General features: G+C 52.1%; 1 protein-coding gene across 1 annotated transcript in view; it reads right to left on the reverse strand.

Annotated features, from left to right (window-relative positions):
* Nucleotides 1-23,428, reverse strand: part of LOC149435987 (interferon-induced very large GTPase 1-like) — a 60,193-nt gene extending 36,765 nt beyond the window's left edge. The window contains 1 exon segment of the mRNA XM_089662196.1: nucleotides 23,129-23,428. Within this exon segment, the coding sequence (XP_089518322.1) occupies nucleotides 23,129-23,417 (289 nt within the window). The 5' untranslated portion in view covers nucleotides 23,418-23,428.
* Between the last annotated feature and the right edge of the window lie 345 nt (nucleotides 23,429-23,773).

Here is a 23,773-nt window from a genome sequence, read left to right on the forward strand (position 1 = left end):
GTGCAGGCAGATTACGGGCCTCACATAGCTGCTGCCAGGCCCCTAATCTGCCATGGGCCCCTATATACCACCTCCTCCTGCTGCTGCCAGGTCCAGAGTCTCTCATGGGTCCCTGTACGGCCTCCCATTGCTGCTGTCTCCATCGCCACACTCTGCTGCCATGTGCCACTTTCAGGTCTCTTCACACTGCTGGTGTGTTAAATTTTTTGACATAGGGTGCTGCAAGATAACGGGCCTCACATAGCTGCTGCCAGGCCCCTAATCAGCCATGGGCCCCTATACCGCCTCCTCCTGCTGCTGCCAGGTCCAGAGTCTCTCATGCCATGTGCCACTTTCAGGTCTCTTCACACTGCTGGTGTGTTTAATTTTTTGACATAGGGTGCAGGCAGATTACGGGCCTCACATAGCTGCTGCCAGGCCCCTAATCTGCCATGGGCCCCTATATACCGCCTCCTCATGCTGCTGCCAAGTCCAGAGTCTGTCATGGTCCCTGTACGGCCTCCCATTGCTGCTGTCTCCATCGCCACACTCTGCTGCCATGTGCCACTTTCAGGTCTCTTCACACTGCTGGTGTGTTAAATTTTTTGACATAGGGTGCAGGCAGATTACGGGCCTCACATAGCTGCTGCCAGGCCCCTAATCTGCCATAGGCCCCTATATACCGCCTCCTCATGCTGCTGCCAAGTCCAGAGTCTGTCATGGTCCCTGTACGGCCTCCCATTGCTGCTGTCTCCATCGCCACACTCTGCTGCCATGTGCCACTTTCAGGTCTCTTCACACTGCTGGTGTGTTAAATTTTTTGACATAGGGTGCAGGCAGATTACGGGCCTCACATAGCTGCTGCCAGGCCCCTAATCTGCCATGGGCCCCTATATACCGCCTCCTCATGCTGCTGCCAAGTCCAGAGTCTGTCATGGTCCCTGTACGGCCTCCCATTGCTGCTGTCTCCATCGCCACACTCTGCCTGCCATGTGCCACTTTCAGGTCTCTTCACACTGCTGGTGTGTTAAATTTTTTGACATAGGGTGCAGGCAGATTACGGGCCTCACATAGCTGCTGCCAGGCCCCTAATCTGCCATGGGCCCCTATATACCGCCTCCTCATGCTGCTGCCAAGTCCATAGTCTGTCATGGTCCCTGTACGGCCTCCCATTGCTGCTGTCTCCATCGCCACACTCTGCTGCCATGTGCCACTTTCAGGTCTCTTCACACTGCTGGTGTGTTAAATTTTTTGACATAGGGTGCAGGCAGATTACGGGCCTCACATAGCTGCTGCCAGGCCCCTAATCTGCCATGGGCCCCTATATACCGCCTCCTCATGCTGCTGCCAAGTCCAGAGTCTGTCATGGTCCCTGTACGGCCTCCCATTGCTGCTGTCTCCATCGCCACACTCTGCTGCCATGTGCCACTTTCAGGTCTCTTCACACTGCTGGTGTGTTAAATTTTTTGACATAGGGTGCAGGCAGATTACGGGCCTCACATAGCTGCTGCCAGGCCCCTAATCTGCCATGGGCCCCTATATACCGCCTCCTCATGCTGCTGCCAAGTCCAGAGTCTGTCATGGTCCCTGTACGGCCTCCCATTGCTGCTGTCTCCATCGCCACACTCTGCTGCCATGTGCCACTTTCAGGTCTCTTCACACTGCTGGTGTGTAAATTTTTTGACATAGGGTGCAGGCAGATTACGGGCCTCACATAGCTGCTGCCAGGCCCCTAATCTGCCATGGGCCCCTATATACCACCTCCTCCTGCTGCTGCCAGGTCCAGAGTCTCTCATGGGTCCCTGTACGGCCTCCCATTGCTGCTGTCTCCATCGCCACACTCTGCTGCCATGTGCCACTTTCAGGTCTCTTCACACTGCTGGTGTGTTAAATTTTTTGACATAGGGTGCTGCAAGATAACGGGCCTCACATAGCTGCTGCCAGGCCCCTAATCAGCCATGGGCCCCTATACCGCCTCCTCCTGCTGCTGCCAGGTCCAGAGTCTCTCATGCCATGTGCCACTTTCAGGTCTCTTCACACTGCTGGTGTGTTTAATTTTTTGACATAGGGTGCAGGCAGATTACGGGCCTCACATAGCTGCTGCCAGGCCCCTAATCTGCCATGGGCCCCTATATACCGCCTCCTCATGCTGCTGCCAAGTCCAGAGTCTGTCATGGTCCTGTACGGCCTCCCATTGCTGCTGTCTCCATCGCCACACTCTGCTGCCATGTGCCACTTTCAGGTCTCTTCACACTGCTGGTGTGTTAAATTTTTTGACATAGGGTGCAGGCAGATTACGGGCCTCACATAGCTGCTGCCAGGCCCCTAATCTGCCATGGGCCCCTATATACCGCCTCCTCATGCTGCTGCCAAGTCCAGAGTCTGTCATGGTCCCTGTACGGCCTCCCATTGCTGCTGTCTCCATCGCCACACTCTGCTGCCATGTGCCACTTTCAGGTCTCTTCACACTGCTGGTGTGTTAAATTTTTTGACATAGGGTGCAGGCAGATTACGGGCCTCACATAGCTGCTGCCAGGCCCCTAATCTGCCATGGGCCCCTATATACCACCTCCTCCTGCTGCTGCCAGGTCCAGAGTCTCTCATGGGTCCCTGTACGGCCTCCCATTGCTGCTGTCTCCATCGCCACACTCTGCTGCCATGTGCCACTTTCAGGTCTCTTCACACTGCTGGTGTGTTAAATTTTTTGACATAGGGTGCTGCAAGATAACGGGCCTCACATAGCTGCTGCCAGGCCCCTAATCAGCCATGGGCCCCTATACCGCCTCCTCCTGCTGCTGCCAGGTCCAGAGTCTCTCATGCCATGTGCCACTTTCAGGTCTCTTCACACTGCTGGTGTGTTTAATTTTTTGACATAGGGTGCAGGCAGATTACGGGCCTCACATAGCTGCTGCCAGGCCCCTAATCTGCCATGGGCCCCTATATACCGCCTCCTCATGCTGCTGCCAAGTCCAGAGTCTGTCATGGTCCCTGTACGGCCTCCCATTGCTGCTGTCTCCATCGCCACACTCTGCTGCCATGTGCCACTTTCAGGTCTCTTCACACTGCTGGTGTGTTAAATTTTTTGACATAGGGTGCAGGCAGATTACGGGCCTCACATAGCTGCTGCCAGGCCCCTAATCTGCCATAGGCCCCTATATACCGCCTCCTCATGCTGCTGCCAAGTCCAGAGTCTGTCATGGTCCCTGTACGGCCTCCCATTGCTGCTGTCTCCATCGCCACACTCTGCTGCCATGTGCCACTTTCAGGTCTCTTCACACTGCTGGTGTGTTAAATTTTTTGACATAGGGTGCAGGCAGATTACGGGCCTCACATAGCTGCTGCCAGGCCCCTAATCTGCCATGGGCCCCTATATACCGCCTCCTCATGCTGCTGCCAAGTCCAGAGTCTGTCATGGTCCCTGTACGGCCTCCCATTGCTGCTGTCTCCATCGCCACACTCTGCTGCCATGTGCCACTTTCAGGTCTCTTCACACTGCTGGTGTGTTAAATTTTTTGACATAGGGTGCAGGCAGATTACGGGCCTCACATAGCTGCTGCCAGGCCCCTAATCTGCCATGGGCCCCTATATACCGCCTCCTCATGCTGCTGCCAAGTCCATAGTCTGTCATGGTCCCTGTACGGCCTCCCATTGCTGCTGTCTCCATCGCCACACTCTGCTGCCATGTGCCACTTTCAGGTCTCTTCACACTGCTGGTGTGTTAAATTTTTTGACATAGGGTGCAGGCAGATTACGGGCCTCACATAGCTGCTGCCAGGCCCCTAATCTGCCATGGGCCCCTATATACCGCCTCCTCATGCTGCTGCCAAGTCCAGAGTCTGTCATGGTCCCTGTACGGCCTCCCATTGCTGCTGTCTCCATCGCCACACTCTGCTGCCATGTGCCACTTTCAGGTCTCTTCACACTGCTGGTGTGTTAAATTTTTTGACATAGGGTGCAGGCAGATTACGGGCCTCACATAGCTGCTGCCAGGCCCCTAATCTGCCATGGGCCCCTATATACCACCTCCTCCTGCTGCTGCCAGGTCCAGAGTCTCTCATGGGTCCCTGTACGGCCTCCCATTGCTGCTGTCTCCATCGCCACACTCTGCTGCCATGTGCCACTTTCAGGTCTCTTCACACTGCTGGTGTGTTAAATTTTTTGACATAGGGTGCTGCAAGATAACGGGCCTCACATAGCTGCTGCCAGGCCCCTAATCAGCCATGGGCCCCTATACCGCCTCCTCCTGCTGCTGCCAGGTCCAGAGTCTCTCATGCCATGTGCCACTTTCAGGTCTCTTCACACTGCTGGTGTGTTTAATTTTTTGACATAGGGTGCAGGCAGATTACGGGCCTCACATAGCTGCTGCCAGGCCCCTAATCTGCCATGGGCCCCTATATACCGCCTCCTCATGCTGCTGCCAAGTCCAGAGTCTGTCATGGTCCCTGTACGGCCTCCCATTGCTGCTGTCTCCATCGCCACACTCTGCTGCCATGTGCCACTTTCAGGTCTCTTCACACTGCTGGTGTGTTAAATTTTTTTGACATAGGGTGCAGGCAGATTACGGGCCTCACATAGCTGCTGCCAGGCCCCTAATCTGCCATGGGCCCCTATATACCACCTCCTCCTGCTGCTGCCAGGTCCAGAGTCTCTCATGGGTCCCTGTACGGCCTCCCATTGCTGCTGTCTCCATCGCCACACTCTGCTGCCATGTGCCACTTTCAGGTCTCTTCACACTGCTGGTGTGTTAAATTTTTTGACATAGGGTGCTGCAAGATAACGGGCCTCACATAGCTGCTGCCAGGCCCCTAATCAGCCATGGGCCCCTATACCGCCTCCTCCTGCTGCTGCCAGGTCCAGAGTCTCTCATGCCATGTGCCACTTTCAGGTCTCTTCACACTGCTGGTGTGTTTAATTTTTTGACATAGGGTGCAGGCAGATTACGGGCCTCACATAGCTGCTGCCAGGCCCCTAATCTGCCATGGGCCCCTATATACCGCCTCCTCATGCTGCTGCCAGGTCCAGAGTCTCTCATGGGTCCCTGTACGGCCTCCCATTGCTGCTTTCTCCATCGCCACACTCTGCCATGTGCCACTTTCAGGTCTCCTCACACACTGCTGGTGTGTTGAATTTTTTGACATAGGGTGCTGGCAGATTACGGGCCTCCCATAGCTGCTGCCAGGCCCCTAATCTGCCATGGGCCCCTATATACCGCCTCCTCATGCTGCTGCCAAGTCCAGAGTCTGTCATGGGTCCCTGTACGGCCTCCCATTGCTGCTGTCTCCATCGCCACACTCTGCCATGTGCCACTTTCAGGTCTCCTCACACACTGCTGGTGTGTAGAATTTTTTGACATAGGGTGCTGGCAGATTACGGGCCTCCCATAGCTGCTGCCAGGCCCCTAATCTGCCATGGGCCCCTATATACCGCCTCCTCATGCTGCTGCCAAGTCCAGAGTCTGTCATGGGTCCCTGTACGGCCTCCCATTGCTGCTGTCTCCATCGCCACACTCTGCCATGTGCCACTTTCAGGTCTCCTCACACTGCTGGTGTGTTGAATTTTTTGACATAGGGTGCTGGCAGATTACGGGCCTCCTATAGCTGCTGCCAGGCCCCTAATCTGCCATGGGCCCCTATATACCGCCTCCTCATGCTGCTGCCAAGTTCAGAGTCTGTCATGGGTCCCTGTACGGCCTCCCATTGCTGCTGTCTCCATCGCCACACTCTGCCATGTGCCACTTTCAGGTCTCCTCACACTGCTGGTGTGTTGAATTTTTTGACATAGGGTGCTGGCAGATTACGGGCCTCCTATAGCTGCTGCCAGGCCCCTAATCTGCCATAAGCCCCTATATACCGCCTCCTCATGCTGCTGCCAAGTCCAGAGTCTGTCATGGGTCCCTGTACGGCCTCCCATTGCTGCTGTCTCCATCGCCACACTCTGCCATGTGCCACTTTCAGGTCTCCTCACACACTGCTGGTGTGTTGAATTTTTTGACATAGGGTGCTGGCAGATTACGGGCCTCCTATAGCTGCTGCCAGGCCCCTAATCTGCCGTAGGCCCCTATATACCGCCTCCTCATGCTGCTGCCAGGTCCAGAGTCTCTCATGGGTCCCTGTACGGCCTCCCATTGCTGCTGTCTCCATCGCCACACTCTGCCATGTGCCACTTTCAGGTCTCCTCACACTGCTGGTGTGTTCCATTTTTTGTCATAGGGTGCTGGCAGATTATGGGCCTCCCATAACTGCTGCCAGGCCCCTAATCTGCCATGGGCCCCTATACCGACTCCTCATGCTGTGACGTTGCAACAAGGTGGAATTCAACCCTACATATGTTAGACCGCCTTTACGAACAGCAAAAGGCCATCACAGATTTCCTGATGTTAAAAGCAGATAAAGGTACTCCCTGTGTAACTTAGATGTCAGCCATTGGCAGCTCATGCGTGACACCTGCGCTTGCTCAGGCCCTTTGAGGAGGCCACGCTATTCGTGAGTCGGCAGGACTATGGGATGAACGACGTCATTCCTCTGTTGCACGTCCTGGAACAAATGCTGTTAACAATGGCTGGTCAGGGTGCGGTAGACGTGGCGCACAGATCTCAACGCCACATGGCCCCTGTGGGGGCAGGACTGGAAGAAGAGGAGGAGGTAGAGGAGGACATTGGTGCTCAGGAATTATTGAGTGAAATGGGTGGTTTTTCCACTCAGCGGACAGGAGTGGAGGAGCAGGAGCATCTGGTAGAGGAGGAGGAAGAGGAGACAGAGGACCTAGACGCACCGTGGCAGTATGCTGTGGAGATGGAGGCAGGGAGTCCCTCGCATTCCTTGGCACAAATGGCCCATAGCATGCTCGGTTGCTTGCGTAGCGACAGCCGAATAATAACCATCAGACAGAGGGATGACTTTTGGCTGTCCACCTTGTTGGACCCTCACTACCGTTCAAAAATGGTGGCCTTTTTCACACCTGCTGAGAGGGAGGCCAAAATAACGTACTATAAAAAACACCTATGTAGTCAGCTGGTCTCTGCCTGTCTGCGCCAACGTCCATCCTCAGACACTGTGGGCCCTGTGCGCTCGTGTTCCGCTGCCATGGCAGCAGGGGAGGGGTGGGGTGGTAGGAGCAGTGGCAGCTCCACCAGCAGCGGCTGCCTCAGTCTGCAGTCGATGATGAGTAGCTTTCTTCACCAGCGCAGTGAGGAAACTACTAACCAGCCGCAGCAGCAGCAGCAGCATCAGGTGGACCTGGAGCAGGACCTCAAACAACAGGCTTAGGCCTACTTGGACAGCACCCTGCCAACCGAGGTAGACAATCCCCTTGACTACTGGGCAACGAAACTTGACCTTTGGCCCCAACTAGCTGAATTTGCCCTTGAAAGGCTGTCATGCCCGGCCAGTAGCGTGGCATCGGAGCGCGTGTTTAGTGCGGCAGGAGGTATTGCAACTCCGCGGAGGACACGACTGTCCACCCAAAGTGTGGAGAGACTCACGTTTGTGAAAATGAATCAGGCGTGGATTAGTCTGGATTTCAAACCACCAGTTCCTGACACAACTGACTAAATCCGCCATGAATCATGCCCCAAACATGTGCCACTTTCAGGTCTCCTCACACTGCTGGTGTGTTCCATTTTTTGTCATAGGGTGCTGGCAGATTACGGGCCTCCCATAGCTGCTGCCAGGCCCCTAATCTGCCATGGGCCCCTATACCGCCTCCTCATGCTGCTGCCAAGTCCAGAGTCTCTCATGGGTCCCTGTACGGCCTCCCATTGCTGCTGCCTCCATCGCCACACTCTGCCATGTGCCACTTTCAGGTCTCCTCACACTGCTGGTGTGTTCCATTTTTTGTCATAGGGTGCTGGCAGATTACGGGCCTCCCATAGCTGCTGCCAGGCCCCTAATCTGCCATGGGCCCCTATACCGCCTCCTCATGCTGCTGCCAGGTCCAGAGTCTCTCATGGGTCCCTGTACGGCCTCCCATTGCTGCTGTCTCCATCGCCACACTCTGCCATGTGCCACTTTCAGGTCTCCTCACACTGCTGGTGGGTTCCATTTTTTGTCATAGGGTGCTGGCAGATTACGGGCCTCCCATAGCTGCTGCCAGGCCCGTAATCTGCCATGGGCCCCCGTACCGACTCCTCATGCTGCTGCCAGGCCCGTAATCTGTCATGGGCCACTGTTGTCGCTTGTTGGCATATTCCGCTCGTTCAGATGCTCCTTCTCCTGCTACTCCTCTTCACGGATTCCGTCAGCAGTCTTTCTTGGAATCCGTTTCCAAGAGACAACAGTTTGCGAGCACGCACCCGACGGTGCAGAAGCTGAACGTCCTCCTGTCCAAGTTGCTGCTGCCAGGCTCGTAATCTGTCATGCGCCCCTGTACCGCCTCCTCATGCTGCTGCCAGGTCCAGAGTGTGTCATGGGCCCCCGTACCGACTCCTCATGCTGCTGCCAGGCCCGTAATCTGTCATGGGCCCCTGTACCGCCTCCCCATGCTGCTGCCAGGTCCAGAGTGTGTCATGGGTCCCTGTACGGCCTCCCATTGCTGCTGCCAGGCCCGTAATCTGCCATGGGCCCCTGTACCGACTCCTCATGCTGCTGCCAGGCCCGTAATCTGTCATGGGCCCCTGTACCGCCTCCTCATGCTGCTGCCAGGTCCAGAGTGTGTCATGGGTCCCTGTACGGCCTCCCATTGCTGCTGTCTCTATCGCCACACTCTGCCATGTGCCACTTTCAGGTCTCCTCACACTGCTGGTGGTTTCCATTTTTGTCATAGGGTGCTGTATGGCCTCCCATTGCTGCTGCCTCCACCGCCACACTGTGGCTCCACACTCTGGTTTTGGCCCCGTGACTGCCCAAATGAGTGAAGTGTGCGGTGATTCTAAGATCGACGGCACTCATCTGCATGTCATACTGACTGACAGTATTATTTCTCTTCCCCAGCAGACTCCAAGGGCATTTAAATTAAAGGTACAGTGTTCTGCACTAATATTAAGTCTCTCTGAAGCCTAGAAACACCCTTTTTTAAGTTAAATTCACAGCGAATTTATTCGACTCGAATCGAATATTGTCCACGAATTCGCCGAATCAGTCGAATCGAATTTTTCATTTCTTCGCTCATCTCTAATTATCACTGTTGCACATCGCATGATTTGCTCTATTTTTCACTAAAAGGACATTGTTCTTAATATTGTATATACCTATGTTGATTCATTTTGGTGATATATATGCTGATTTATGTTTATTCTATATCACTGCTGCACATCGCATGATTTGTCTTGTATTCCACTAATAGGATATTGCTTTTCATACATATATTATGTTGATTTATTGTTGTGGCACTGTGTGAGCACTGCTAAAGTTTTTTATTGGATGACGTTTGGAGTGTCAAATATCATATTGAATGGTGGGCACATTATTTTTATGGTCATGGTTTTGCACTTAATTTCTTATTTATAATATGGGTTGGCACTAATTTTTCATTATTTTCATTTATATCACTGTTGTTATTTTTGTTGTTATTATTATTGAGTTGTAGTTTTTTAGAGCGCTGCACTGTTCATTTACTATTCAGGAACGGGGGGAGACATCCGCCTCTTCAGCAGCCAGGCGAAGAAGTACTGGCGAGGAGAGTGGCTCGGTAGCCGGTCTAGAGACAGGTCTGTCTCCTGACCCACACGCAGCCGAGGGGGCTAGTAGTGAGGCGGAGACCCTACTTGATGATGAGGAGGCTGATCGCACTTGGCAGCCTCGTCGTCATCAGGCAATTTCTTCCGCATCATCAGGAGAAGAGGGTGCCAGCTTGGCAGCGAGCAAAACAGTCGGTGGGTTGCCCAGGAGGCAGCAGGGTCGCAGCAGTGTCAGTGGAGGCAAACGGCCACGGAGTAGAGCACCAGCTCCACTGCAGCCTACCACCATGGCCAGTAGTGGTGCCGGTGTGCACGGAGGAAGTATCAGTCAGCCAGTGAGGAGTAGCGGGGGCAAAGTTTCCTACTCGGCGGTGTGGCAATTTTTCCTCAAGCCGCCCGAGGAAGTAAACGTAGCCGTATGTCGACTATGTGGCCAGAAAGTCAAGCGTGGCCAGGGGGCCCATGTTGGGACTACAGCGTTGCGTCAGCATATGCAGCATCGCCATTTGGTGGCCTGGGAAAACCGTGATAAAGATACGGCGGTTCTGCCTGCCCCAGCCCCCGCTCCATCACCCGCTCCGTTACTTGCTCCGTCACCCGACGTCAATCGCCCTCTATCAGCCAGTCAAGGCTCCAACACCTCTGCTGAGGGGAGTTGTCGCTCGTTGGCATCTTCCGCTCGTTCAGATGCTCCTTCTCCTGCTACTCCTCTTCACGGATTCCGTCAGCAGTCTTTCTTGGAATCCGTTTCCAAGAGACAACAGTTTGTGAGCACGCACCCGACGGTGCAAAAGCTGAACGTCCTCCTGTCCAAGTTGCTGGTGCTGCAGTCCCTCCCTTTCCAAGTGGTGGACTCAGCACCTTTCCGAGAAATGATGGCTTGTGCCGCGCCGCGGTGGAGAGTGCCAAGCCGGCATTTCTTCGCCAAAAAGGCAGTGCCAGCCCTGCATTCACATGTAGAAGAGATGGTGGGCCAGTCTTTGAACATGTCGGTCTCTGCCAAAGTGCACGGCAGCGCCGACGTGTGGAGCTGTAACTACGGTCAGGGACAGTACATGTCATTTACGGCCCACTGGGTGAACGTGGGGCCGGCACAGCCGCACCAGCAACTTGGACAGGTCACGACGCTTTTGCCTCCACGTTTGCACGTCCTTGGTCCAGCAAACATGTCCGCCTCTACCACCTCTTCTTCCGCCGTGTCCTCAGCCGCCACCCCCGTGCCAAGTCCCATTACCCGACCGGCATATCACATGTGCAGGGCGCAACGGTGTCACGCTGTGCTGCACTTGGTATGCCTTGGCGAACGTAGTCACACAGGGGAGGAACTTCTGAGTGTAATGAACAGAGAAATCGACAGATGGCTGTCTCCACGCAAACTGAAAATCGGAACCATGTTGACCGACAACGGAAAGAACATGGTGTCTGCTCTGCGTCAAGGAAGGTTGTGCCATGCGCCATGCATGGCTCACGTGTTCAATCTGGTTGTCAAGCGGTTCCTAAAATCCACCATCCCACTGCAAGACATCCTTAAAATGTCACATAAACTTTGCATGCATTTCAGCCATTCCTACACCGCAAAGCACACCCTCCTTGAGCTGCAGCGGCAGAACGGAATTCCACAGCATCGCCTCATCTGCGACGTTGCAACAAGGTGGAATTCAACCCTACACATGTTAGACCGCCTTTACGAACAGCGAAAGGCCATCACCGATTTCCTGATGTTACAAGCGGATAAAGGTACTCCCCTGTGTAACTTAGATGTCAGCCATTGGCAGCTCATGCGTGACACCTGCCGCTTGCTCAGGCCCTTTGAGGAGGCCACGCTATTCGTGAGTCGGCAGGACTATGGGATGAACGACGTCATTCCTCTGTTGCACGTCCTGGAACAAATGCTGTTAACAATGGCTGGTCAGGGTGCGGTAGACGTGGTGCACAGATCTCAACGCCACATGACCCCTGTGGGGGCAGGGCAGGAAGAAGAGGAGGAGGTAGAGGAGGACATTGGTGCTCAGGAATTATTGAGTGAAATGGGTGGTTTTTCCACTCAGCGGACAGGAGTGGAGGAGCAGGAGCATCTGGTAGAGGAGGAGGAGGAGGAGACAGAGGACTCAGACGCACCGTGGCAGTATGCTGTGGAGATGGAGGCAGGGAGTCCTTCGCATTCCTTGGCACAAATGGCCCATAGCATGCTCGGTTGCTTGCGTAGCGACAGCCGAATAATAACCATCAGACAGAGGGATGACTTTTGGCTGTCCACCTTGTTGGACCCTCGCTACCGTTCAAAAATGGTGGCCTTTTTCACACCTGCTGAGAGGGAGGCCAAAATAACGTACTATAAAAACCACCTATGTAGTCAGTTGGTCTCTGCCTTTCTGCGCCAACGTCCATCCTCAGACACTGTGGGCCCTGTGCGCTCGCGTTCCGCTGCCATGGCAGCAGGGGAGGGGTGGGGTGGTAGGAGCAGTGGCAGCTCCACCAGCAGCGGCTGCCTCAGTCTGCAGTAGATGATGAGTAGCTTTCTTCACCAGCGCAGTGAGGAAACCACTAACCAGCCGCAGCAGCAGCAGCATCAGGTGGACCTGGAGCAGGACCTCAAACAACAGGCTTGGGCCTACTTGGACAGCACCCTGCCAACCGAGGTAGACAATCCCCTTGACTACTGGGCAACGAAACTTGACCTTTGGCCCCAACTAGCTGAATTTGCCCTTGAAAGGCTGTCATGCCCGGCCAGTAGCGTGGCATCGGAGCGCGTGTTTAGTGCGGCAGGAGGTATTGTAACTCCGCGGAGGACACGACTGTCCACCCAAAGTGTGGAGAGACTCACGTTTGTGAAAATGAATCAGGCGTGGATTAGTCTGGATTTCAAACCACCAGTTCCTGACACAACTGACTAAATCCGCCATGAATCATGCCCCTGCCATGTGCCACTTTCAGGTCTCCACACACTGCTGCTGGGTTCCATTTTGTCATAGGGTGCTGGCAGATTACGGGCCTCCCATTGCTGCTGCCAGGCCTGTAATCTGCCATGGGCCCCTGTACCGCCTCCTCATGCTGCTGCCAGGTCCACAGTGTCTCATGGGTCCCTGTACGGCCTCCCATTGCTGCTGTCTCCATCGCCACACTCTGCCATGTGCCACTTTCAGGTCTCCTCACACTGCTGGTGCTGTCCATTTTGTCATAGGGTGCTGGCAGATTACGGGCCTCCCATTGCTGCTGCCAGGCCTTTAATCTGCCATGGGCCCCCGTACCACCTCCTCATGCTGCTGCCAGGTCCACAGTGTCTCATGGGTCCCTGTACGGCCTCCCATTGCTGCTGTCTCCATCGCCACACTCTGCCATGTGCCACTTTCAGGTCTCCTCACACTGCTGCTGGGTTCCATTTTGTCATAGGTTGCTGGCAGATTACGGGCGTCTCCCATTGCTGCTGCCAGGCCCCTAATATGCCATGGGCCCCTGTACCGCCTCCTCATGCTGCTGCCAGGTCCACAGTGTCTCATGGGTCCCTGTACCGCCTCCCATTGCTGCTGTCTCCATCGCCACACTCTGCCATGTGCCACTTTCAGGTCTCCTCACACTGCTGCTGGGTTCCATTTTGTCATAGGTTGCTGGCAGATTACGAGCCTCCCATTGCTGCTGCCAGGCCCCTAATCTGCCATGGGCCCCTGTACCGCCTCCTCATGCTGCTGCCAGGTCCACAGTGTGTCATGGGTCCCTGTACGGCCTCCCATTGCTGCTGTCTCCATCGCCACACTCTGCCATGTGCCACTTTCAGGTCTCCTCACACTGCTGCTGGGTTCCATTTTTTCATAGGGTGCTGGCAGATTACGGGCCTCCCATTGCTGCTGCCAGGCCCGTAATATGCCATGGGCCCCCGTACCGCCTCCTCATGCTGCTGCCAGGTCCAGAGTGTCTCATGGGTCCCTGTACGGCCTCCCATTGCTGCTGTCTCCATCGCCACACTCTGCCATGTGCCACTTTCAGGTCTCCTCACACTGCTGCTGGGTTCCATTTTGTCATAGGTTGCTGGCAGATTACGGGCCTCCCATTGCTGCTGCCAGGCCCCTAATCTGCCATGGGCCCCTGTACCGCCTCCTCATGCTGCTGCCAGGTCCACAGTGTCTCATGGGTCCCTGTACCGCCTCCCATTGCTGCTGTCTCCATCGCCACACTCTGCCATGTGCCACTTTCAGGTCTCCTCACACTGCTGCTGGGTTCCATTTTGTCATAGAGTGCTGGCAGATTATGGGCCTCCCATTGCTGCTGCCAGGCCCCTAATCTGCCATGGGCCCCTGTACCGCCTCCTCATGCTGCTGCCAGGTCCACAGTGTCTCATGGGTCCCTGTACCGCCTCCCATTGCTGCTGTCTCCATCGCCACACTCTGCCATGTGCCACTTTCAGGTCTCCTCACACTGCTGCTGGGTTCCATTTTGTCATAGAGTGCTGGCAGATTATGGGCCTCCCATTGCTGCTGCCAGGCCCCTAATCTGCCATGGGCCCCTGTACCGCCTCCTCATGCTGCTGCCAGGTCCACAGTGTCTCATGGGTTCCTGTACCGCCTCCCATTGCTGCTGTCTCCATCGCCACACTCCGCCATGTGCCACTTTCAGGTCTCCTCACACTGCTGCTGGGTTCCATTTTGTCATAGGTTGCTGGCAGATTACGGGCGTCTCCCATTGCTGCTGCCAGGCCCCTAATCTGCCATGGGCCCCTTTACCGCCTCCTCATGCTGCTGCCAGGTCCACAGTGTCTCATGGGTCCCTGTACGGCCTCCCATTGCTGCTGTCTCCATCGCCACACTCTGCCATGTGCCACTTTCAGGTCTCCTCACACTGCTGCTGGGTTCCATTTTGTCATAGGTTGCTGGCAGATTACGGGCCTCCCATTGCTGCTGCCAGGCCCCTAATATGCCATGGGCCCCTGTACTGCCTCCTCATGCTGCTGCCAGGTCCACAGTGTCTCATGGGTCCCTGTACCGCCTCTCATTGCTGCTGTCTCCATCGCCACACTCTGCCATGTGCCACTTTCAGGTCTCCTCACACTGCTGCTGGGTTCCATTTTGTCATAGGGTGCTGGCAGATTACGGGCTTCCCATTGCTGCTGCCAGGCCCCTAATCTGCCATGGGCCCCTGTACCGCCTCCTCATGCTGCTGCCAGGTCCACAGTGTCTCATGGGTCCCTGTACGGCCTCCCATTGCTGCTGTCTCCATCGCCACACTCTGCCATGTGCCACTTTCAGGTCTCCTCACACTGCTGCTGGGTTCCATTTTGTCATAGGGTGCTGGCAGATTACGGGCCTCCCATTGCTGCTGCCAGGCCCCTAATCTGCCATGGGCCCCTGTACCGCCTCCTCATGCTGCTGCCAGGTCCACAGTGTCTCATGGGTCCCTGTACCGCCTCCCATTGCTGCTGTCTCCATCGCCACACTCTGCCATGTGCCACTTTCAGGTCTCCTCACACTGCTGGTGGGTTCCATTTTTGTCATAGGGTGCTGTATGGTCTCCCATTGCTGCTGCCTCCACCGCCACACTGTGGCTCCACACTCTGGTTTTGGCCCCGTGACTGCTCAAATGAGTGAAGTGTGCGGTGATTCTAAGAACGACGGCACTCATCTGCATGTCATACTGACTGACAGTATTATTTCTCTTCCCCAGCAGACTCCAAGGGCATTTAAATTAAAGGTACAGTGTTCTGCACTAATATAAAGGCTCTCTGAAGCCTAGAAACACCCTTTTATAAGTTAAACTCGCAGCGAATATATTCGACTCGAATCAATTTTTTTCCACGAATTCGCCGAATCAGCCGAATCAGCCGAATCAAATTTTTGAATAATTCGCTCATCTCTAGTTCCAGCACCAGCGCAAATAAAAGGGGTGAAAGGGGTGAAAGAGGACAGCCCTGGCGGGTACCTCTACCCAATGTAAAGAAGTCAGAGTTACAGCCAGGAAGCCTTATTCTTGTTTTAGGAGAGTCGTATAGGGCGTGTATGCCAGCCAAAAACCTGTCATTGAAGCCCATTTTCTGTAGCAAGGAGAACAAGTAGGGCCAAAGAACACTATCAAAGGCCTTGTTTATGTCTAGACTCATCAACAGAACCTCTTTAGAATGTAAATTGGCATCTTGAATAACATTTAGAGTGAGGCAAATGTTATCAGTAATGAATCTGTCAGGAATAAAACCCGACTGGTCTGGAGAGACCAAAGAGGAGATAATAGGGGCCAACCTGTCCGCCAAAATATGGCTAAATATTTTCAGATCATTATTCATTACTGAGATTGGTCTATAGTTTTGTGGCAAACAGTGGTCTTTCTGTGGTTTTGGTATTAGAGACATATTATCCAACAGCATCTCCTCAGGGAACTTACCCCCCAACAAAACATCATTAAATAAACTTATCAAATAGGGAGCCAGCGTAGAGGCAAAGTGTTTATAATAACTAGCGGTAAATCCGCCAGGACCCGGTGCAGTAGAGCGTTTTAGCGCGCTAATCGCACAAGTTATTTCTTCCAAAGTACAGGGGGCATTAAGGGAGGCAATCTGAGAAGGTGTAAGAGCAGGGAGGGGTATAGAATCCAGCCATGAGTCTGATGGAGGAACAGAATCTGACTGCGGAGGAGCTAGTAGATTAGAATAAAAGTTTTCAAAAATACCCAAAACTTCCTGAGGTAGAGATGAGATAGCACCCAAGTTAGTGCGTAACTTATACACATGTGGGGGCGCAGAGAGTGGTTCAATTTTCTTGCAAACATAGTAGATGCTGAGTTGCTATGTAATAGGCCTTTGACCAGCGGAGGGCCTTTTCAGTCTTTTGGGAAAGCAGGGTATTCAGTTCTAAGCGCTTTTGGGACAACAACTGTTTATTAAGAAGAGATGGATTAGCAACATGACTTCTATAGTGTGCTTCTAATTCTCAGGTAAGAAGTAGTATTTGCTGCCATCGTTTTCTATTCCTGGACGAGGCCATGGAGATAAGTCGGCCTCGTAGGACCGCCTTATGGGCTACCTATAGTGTGGCTGAGGATATATCAGGGGTTGAATTAGATTGAAAATATTCCTGAATAGATGTAACCACCTCCTGGCGAGAGTCAATATCAGTAAGCATAGAGTCATTAAGTCTCCAAGGGAAGGGAGTAGGTGCCAATCCCACAAACGTGATAGATAAGGCCATAATATTGTGATCCGACCAGGTGCTCAAGTGAATGCAAGCTGTCCTAGAATTAGCTAGTAAAATAGGGGTACAATAGATATAGTCTAATCTGGCATAAGTGTCATGTGGGTGAGAATAAAATGTGTAATCCCTGGCTCCCGTATTGTGCGCTCTCCAGGCGTCCACCAACTGGAGGGCATCTACTTTCTTGGTAAGGGATTTTGGGAAAGCCTGGGAAGAGTGCGAGGAGGAGCTGCGGTCCAAAAGAGGGTTTGCCACCTGATTAAAATCACCACCCACCAATAAATGGGGGGACAAAAACCTATCCAGAACACCAAAAAATTTAGAAAAAAAGGAAGCTTGTGCCGAATTCGGTGCATAGAGATTAGCAATAGTGAGATCTCGACCTGAAAGGGTGCCTTTAAGAATGATAAACCTACTGTCCGGATCACGATACACATGTTGAACCTCAAAGGGGAATGAGTTATGTAGAAAGATGGCTACTCCTCTACTCTTGGAGGAATGTAAGGTATAATACCCCTGCCTATAGGATGTATGAAAATATGTCGGGTGTTTTGCGGCTGCAAAATGTGTTTCCTGTAATAAAATAATTTTAGCTCCTAGACGCTTATATTGAAGAAAGGCTGTTTTGCGCTTATTTGGCGAATTGAAACCCTGGACATTATGCGAAATACATTGAATTACCATAGTATACAAAGTTTGCAACTATCAGCATAAAAATACACATTGAAAAGACATCTAGAATTATTTGGCTAGACATAAAGACCCGCAAGTCCACATCAGACAGATTTACAGGCAGCAGTACCAGCCTAGGGGACATCCAGACCCCAACATGGGGGTCGTGACGTCCACAGACCAGCACAATACCAACATCATGCACTAAAGTTTTGAAAAGAGAAAAAACGAAAAACAATAGAAATGAAGCTTTAATAGCTCCTACAATTGAGAGGGTAACTGAAGAACATGGATCAGGCAGGTAATTTGCCATACCTGATAAAACAAAAAGGTCAAACATTAAAGGGCCAAATGGGCCCAGACCCTGTCTCCATAAAACATGGAAAACGGAGCTGCCACCCTTCAGTCAGGCGGCGTCACCTCCGGCCATGTCAGGAGGCAGGGTGGGGTAACGTGTCGAAGAGTTGTGAAACCATGTATTAATGGGCGTAATTAAGAGGGTCCGAAGACCCTTGTTAAGCCTTAACTCGTCCAGCTATCAATGCAAGGCACACATAGTTCTCAGAATTACAGAAATATCACAGCAGTGACCACAAAAATGCACATCCTGACAATGTAAGATACAAATGATCAAAATTCCTGTATCCCAATTCTTGTTAAAGTCATAATATACAATAGGCAGGACTAAGGACTATCAAAACAATGGGTATTAGGCAAGTGAGAATGGTCCTTTCAACCCAGTTCTTGTCTGACTCTCCTTCTATCCCTCCGTGGAGATGGGGTATGCCAAATGGGAGAGATACGAGGTGTGGCGGGTGGACGTTGAGGTGATGGGGCATCCGCCAGGCTCAATTTGGCCAAGATTTCTCTACCTTCAGGAAGGGATGTGGCTATATATGTGCTCCCATTATGTGGAACTATCAGCTTAAAAGGGAAGCCCCACTTGTAGCGGATACGAGCTGAGAACAGGGCAGTTGTAACTTCTTTCATTTTTCTACGCTTCTCCAACGTGGCCGGGGAAACATCAGGATAGATTTGTAAGACCGAGCCTTCAAAGGAGATCGTTGGGGTATTGCGAGCAGCTCTGAGTATGTCTTCTTTGGTCAGAAAATCCTTCATGCACAGAACAATATCCCTAGGCGGCTTATCATTAGGAGGTTTAGGGCGCAGGGCTCTATGGATGCGGTCACAGGCAAAGGACTCAGGGTCACGATCCGGAAGGAGTGACTTGAATAACTTGGTTATGGTTAATGAGAGGTCAGACACAGACTCTGGAATTCCCCTGACTCGCAGATTATTCCTGCGATTGCGATTATCAAGGTCCTCAACCTGCGCCTGCAATTGTAAAATGGCCGTTTGTAGATGATCATGATCTCTGGAAAGTTCACCATAGGCCAGGCTAAGCTCATCGTGTTTGGTTTCTAAGCGGTCGGTCCTGGAGCCCAATGTGGCTATTTCTTGAGAGAGAACATTAGTGCTTTTATGCAATTCTGATTGGAATTTGGCGGCCAGCTTGGTGTACATAGTTTCCAAGCAAGACTCCAGGTCCCCCTTTGTGAGTTGCTGTGTATTTTCACTGACCAGGGCTAATGAAGGAGCTGTGGTATCCTGCGTGGGATCGGACAGGGATGCTCGCTCTGTATTGACTGGAGACATGCCGCAAATCTCGTGTGCCTTAAGTAGGTATGTCGTGAGGGACTTTTGAGCTTGTCCCCTTTTTTTCTTGGTGGACGGCATACAGGGAGTCCCCTGGGGGTGATCAACTGGAAATTGGATAATAAATGGAGATAATAACCCCAGGGGACCTATAACGCCCAAAAAGGTTTAGGGTTGTAGTTACATAAATGCTATCAGGTTCGTCCGCAAAAACGTTATATTGTAAAAATATTTAGCAAGCCGTGAAGGGGCAGAGAGGACATAGGCCGCAGCAACCACCATAAATATCACTCAGGAGCAGGATGATGGCACCAGGTCCCACCCCAGGGCCCGAGAGGGACGAGGGGCAAGCGTGAAGCAGAGGTCCTCCAATGCTAAGCACAGGGCCCTCCAGGGCAGATCCAGGGAGCCACCCTCCGGAGCAGTATCAAGGCCCCAGTAGGCCTCTGAGCCCAACAGGGGCCGTGGCCACGGAGGAAGGCGGTTACTGGGGCAGTAAATGTGAGTCCCGTTCCCTAAATCCCTGTGGGGGGATCTGATGACCGGCAGCCACCTGCCCCCCCTACTCACTGTGACCGGATGAGAGAAGGTCCCCGTTAGGTGGAGTAGGCCTCAGATGTCTGCTGCCACGGGGAATGGCAATATACAGCGGCGCCCCTCTCCCAGACTCAGTGGATGCAGAGGGTGCCTCGGATGTCCCCGAGCGATCCCCCACCACCCGGATGGCAGCGGGTACAGATGCGAGGCGCCGGAACCCCGGCTTATTCGGCCGCACCAGGCCGCGGATGTCCGCCGCTACGGAGAGCGGAAATGTCACCCGGAGCCCCTCTCCCAGGTGCAGGAGATGCCACCAGGGTCCTCTGCTGCCCCGTTGTGATCCGCTGCTGCACGGATGGCAGCGGATTCAGTTGTTCAGCTCCGGATTATGAGGCCGCTCCAGTCGCCATCTTGGACACGCCCCCTTTTACAATTTTTTTATATTTTTTCAGAGAATGCTCACCCATAATTCTGTGGCTCGCGATAGGGATGACCCTGGGGTGGTGCTGTCTGTGGACGCCGAGCAGGCCTTTGATTCAGCTGAGTGGGAGTATCTATGGGAAACACTGCATCGATTCGAATTTGGCTCTCATTTCATTTCATGGATTAGGTGCCTTTACTGTACGCCATTTGCGAAAGTACGTACTAACAATATCCTCTCCCCCCCTTTTGCTCTCCATAGAGGCACTCGGCAGGGCTGTCCACTTTCGTCAGGCTTGTTTGCCCTGGCGATTGAGCCCTTATCCTGCCTAATCCGCTCTTCCGATTCTTTACATGGCCTACCGGTGGGTGACTGGGAGGATAGGATTTCCCTATATATGGCAGACATGCTTATATTTTGAGGGACTGTAATTCGTCTCTTAGGGAGGCACTAAGTCTTATTGATCCCTTTGGCAGTTACTCCGGTATTCGCATTAATTGGGAGAAGTCCATACTGTTTCCTCTTGCTTCACGGCCCTTACCCAACATTTCCTTCACCCCTGTTAGATCGGTCTGTTGCTTTAAGTATTTGGGTGTAATGGTGCAACATGACTTGAAGAAGTTTCTAGCGGAAAATCTGTACCCCCTTGTGCAACAGTTGCAGACTAAATGTACTGCGTGGTCTTCCCTTCCGATTAGCACCATCCGCCGGGTTAATATTTTTAAAATGTTATTCCTACCTAAGTTTATCAATTTTTTTCAGCATACATCGGTGCAGATCCTGCAATCCTTTTTCAGTCGAGTTGATGGCGTCTTCTCTGGGTTTATTTGGGCTGGAAGAGCCCTTAGACTTTCCCGATCCACGCTGCACTTGCCTATTGATCGCGGTGGTCTGGCACTTCCTAAACTGCTTCTATATTATTGGACGGCTGTACTGGTCACGGTGCGATGGTGGCCCAGCCTAGGGATAATGCTGTGGTGATCCTGGAAGCGGCAATACTGGGTTCGTATGCTGACTTAATTCATAGAGGTCCGAAGTCCAACTTGGCCATCACTCTTCCTATGCTGACGATCCTGAGGGTGTGGAGTCAAGCTAGAGTTCAGTTTTGGGTAAATAATAATGTGTACTCCCCTCACACACCACTCTGGGGCAACCCTGCCCTCCCACATTTCCATACAATACCGGACCCCGTGGTGTGGGCTTGTTATGGTATAAAAATCTTGCACCATATTATGCCTAGTGGCGTCCTGCTTCGGTTTGGCAAGCTCAAATGCAATTATGGCCTGCCTAACCAAATGTTTTTCCAGTTTTTACAATTGCGTCATGCGGTGGCCACTCAATTTTCCTCTCCACCGACCAGACGGATCCATTAGAAAACTTGCTGTTACTGGAGGATTTGCCCAAGCCATTATCTGCTCTCCATTCCCTGTTGATACCACTCTCTACCACTCTCTATGGACCTCCCTTCGATATCAGAGGATGACTGGGAGGATTGTCTTCTACAGTGCCTCCCTACCATGATCTCGGCCAAGGACCGCTTCACGCAGCTTAAATTTATCCAGAGAGTATATTACACCCCGCGGCGTTTGGCTCTGATAGATCAGCCACATGCCCTCGCTGTGATATGAAGGTGGGCACGTTTCTCCATATGTTCTGGGAATGTTCCAAGCTTCTCCCATTCTGCTTCGGGGTACTGGATACTGTTAATGCTGTTAGTAAACTGTCTATCCCCATGGATCCCCTGATTATGTTGCTAGGCCTTTTGGACCTCGTGGAGACGTCTAAGCATAATAGACTGTTTGTCTTCTATGCTTTTTACAATGCTAGGAGAGAAATTCTGTTGAAATGGAATTAGTTGGCTCCACCGACAGTCTTGGGATGGAAATCGGCAGTCAACGGGGCGCTTCCGTTGTACAAACTGACTTATATGAGCCGTAACTGTCCAGCTAAATTTGATAAAATATGGACTGGGCGGGTGGAGGCTCAGGGCCTTACAGTATAATAATTGGCTTTTTCTCTTGCGGGTATGTCTAGTTTGCACTGTATACTTGCTTGGTGATTGTTTTTTATTATTATTATGCAGGATTTTGAAGCTTACAGTCTAAGAGGGAGGGGCTAGTGGTACAAAAGGTAGTAACTGTGGGGGATGGACTGGTAGGAACAGTAGAAGATTCCATTATTAGCTGAGGGCAGGATAGGCTTCCCTGAAGAGAGAGGTTTTCAGAGAACAGAGTAGGCGATAGTTGGATAGATTTAGGTAGAGAGTTCCAGAGTATGGGGGAAGCTCTGAAGACGTCCTAGAGATGAGCATGGGAGGACGAGACAAGGGAGCTAGAGAGCAGGAGGTCGTGTGAGGAGCGGAGAGTGCGGTTTGGGTGATATTTGGAGACAAGATTGGTGATGTAATTTGGGGCAGAGTTATAAATGGCTTTATATGTTATTGTTAATGTTTTGAATAGTATCCGTTGGGCAATGGGAAGCCAGTGGCAGTTTATGTTTATGATTTGCTTTTCTTCTTTGCCTCTCTTTTTCTTCTCCTCCCCCTCTCTCTTTTCTTCCTCTTCTTTCTCTTCCTCTTCTCCCCCCCCCTCCTTCAGGGGTTTCTTTATTCTTACAGCTTCCCCCCCCATTTTCATTCAGGATGACCAGTTGACTTCGTATGATTTTTAGCGTTGGAATTCCATGTGAATTATATTTATGCTGGCTGCCTTAAGTTTGCCTGTTCCTATGCACCTTGCCTTGTTATACTTTTGTACAATTTCAATAAACGCAACTGTTAAAAAAAATATTCTTGAGCGGCTCCTACGGGGGTAGTGCTACATGTGTCCTGAAGTTTCGGCTTTGACAGATAAGTTAAGGGATCCTGCTTGCTGGGTGAGCAAAGGTGTTAAAATTAACCAGCAACACAAGTCTAGATTACAATTTTACATTTGCTTTTACTAAATCCGATCCTTTGAGTTACGGGGCTTTAACCATAAGTGAGTAAAGAATGTTCACTGATTGTATTGAATACGGGAAAGACGGGAAATGTTCAAACATTATGACGGTTCTGAATTATTGAAATGAAAGAAGATAACTCACTCAAAACTGTAGACACACCACGCAAGTCTGGAAACCTGGAAATCATGTTCTCGAGATGATCCCGGAACTTCTCACAGGCCGGCTCTCCCTTCTGTAGAATGAGGTCTATCAGTCTCTCCGTTCTCTCTCCATGTTCCGGAGTCGTGTACAGATCTATATACTCCTGATGGGTTAGGATGCAGAGAGATCCCACTTCATCATATAAGCCGTCCACATTCTCCGCAAACACTTGTGTTAGTTTTCCTTTTAGATACTTAATCATCGCTGATGCCTTCATGGGGCAGGTCATGATGTCTGGATTTTATCACCTGAAAAAAAGTACATCATGTTACTATTGACATTAAAGTGAAACAATGATGATTTGGGGTGAGTTTTATTTTTGACCAGTTCCTGGCCGCCCACGGTACATTTACTGCAGGCATGTGGCATGGGCAGGATGGATCACAGACATGTACTGTACTTCATCCAGCCTGTTCCAGGTTAGGGGCGCCCATGCACCCCGCTAACATACGCTGTCACTGGCCACAGCAGGATTTTTGTCAGCAGGTCCTGACCAATGGTTTATAAATGAGACCTGCTGATCATCTCTAGCCAATCACTGCACAGTCCCGTGTTTACACACACACACAGGACTCTGTACACAGA

Source organism: Staurois parvus, unplaced genomic scaffold, assembly GCF_062004578.1.
Source record: "Staurois parvus isolate SC_StPar_1 unplaced genomic scaffold, SC_StPar_1.0 ptg001435l, whole genome shotgun sequence".
Lineage (NCBI taxonomy): Eukaryota > Metazoa > Chordata > Amphibia > Anura > Ranidae > Staurois > Staurois parvus.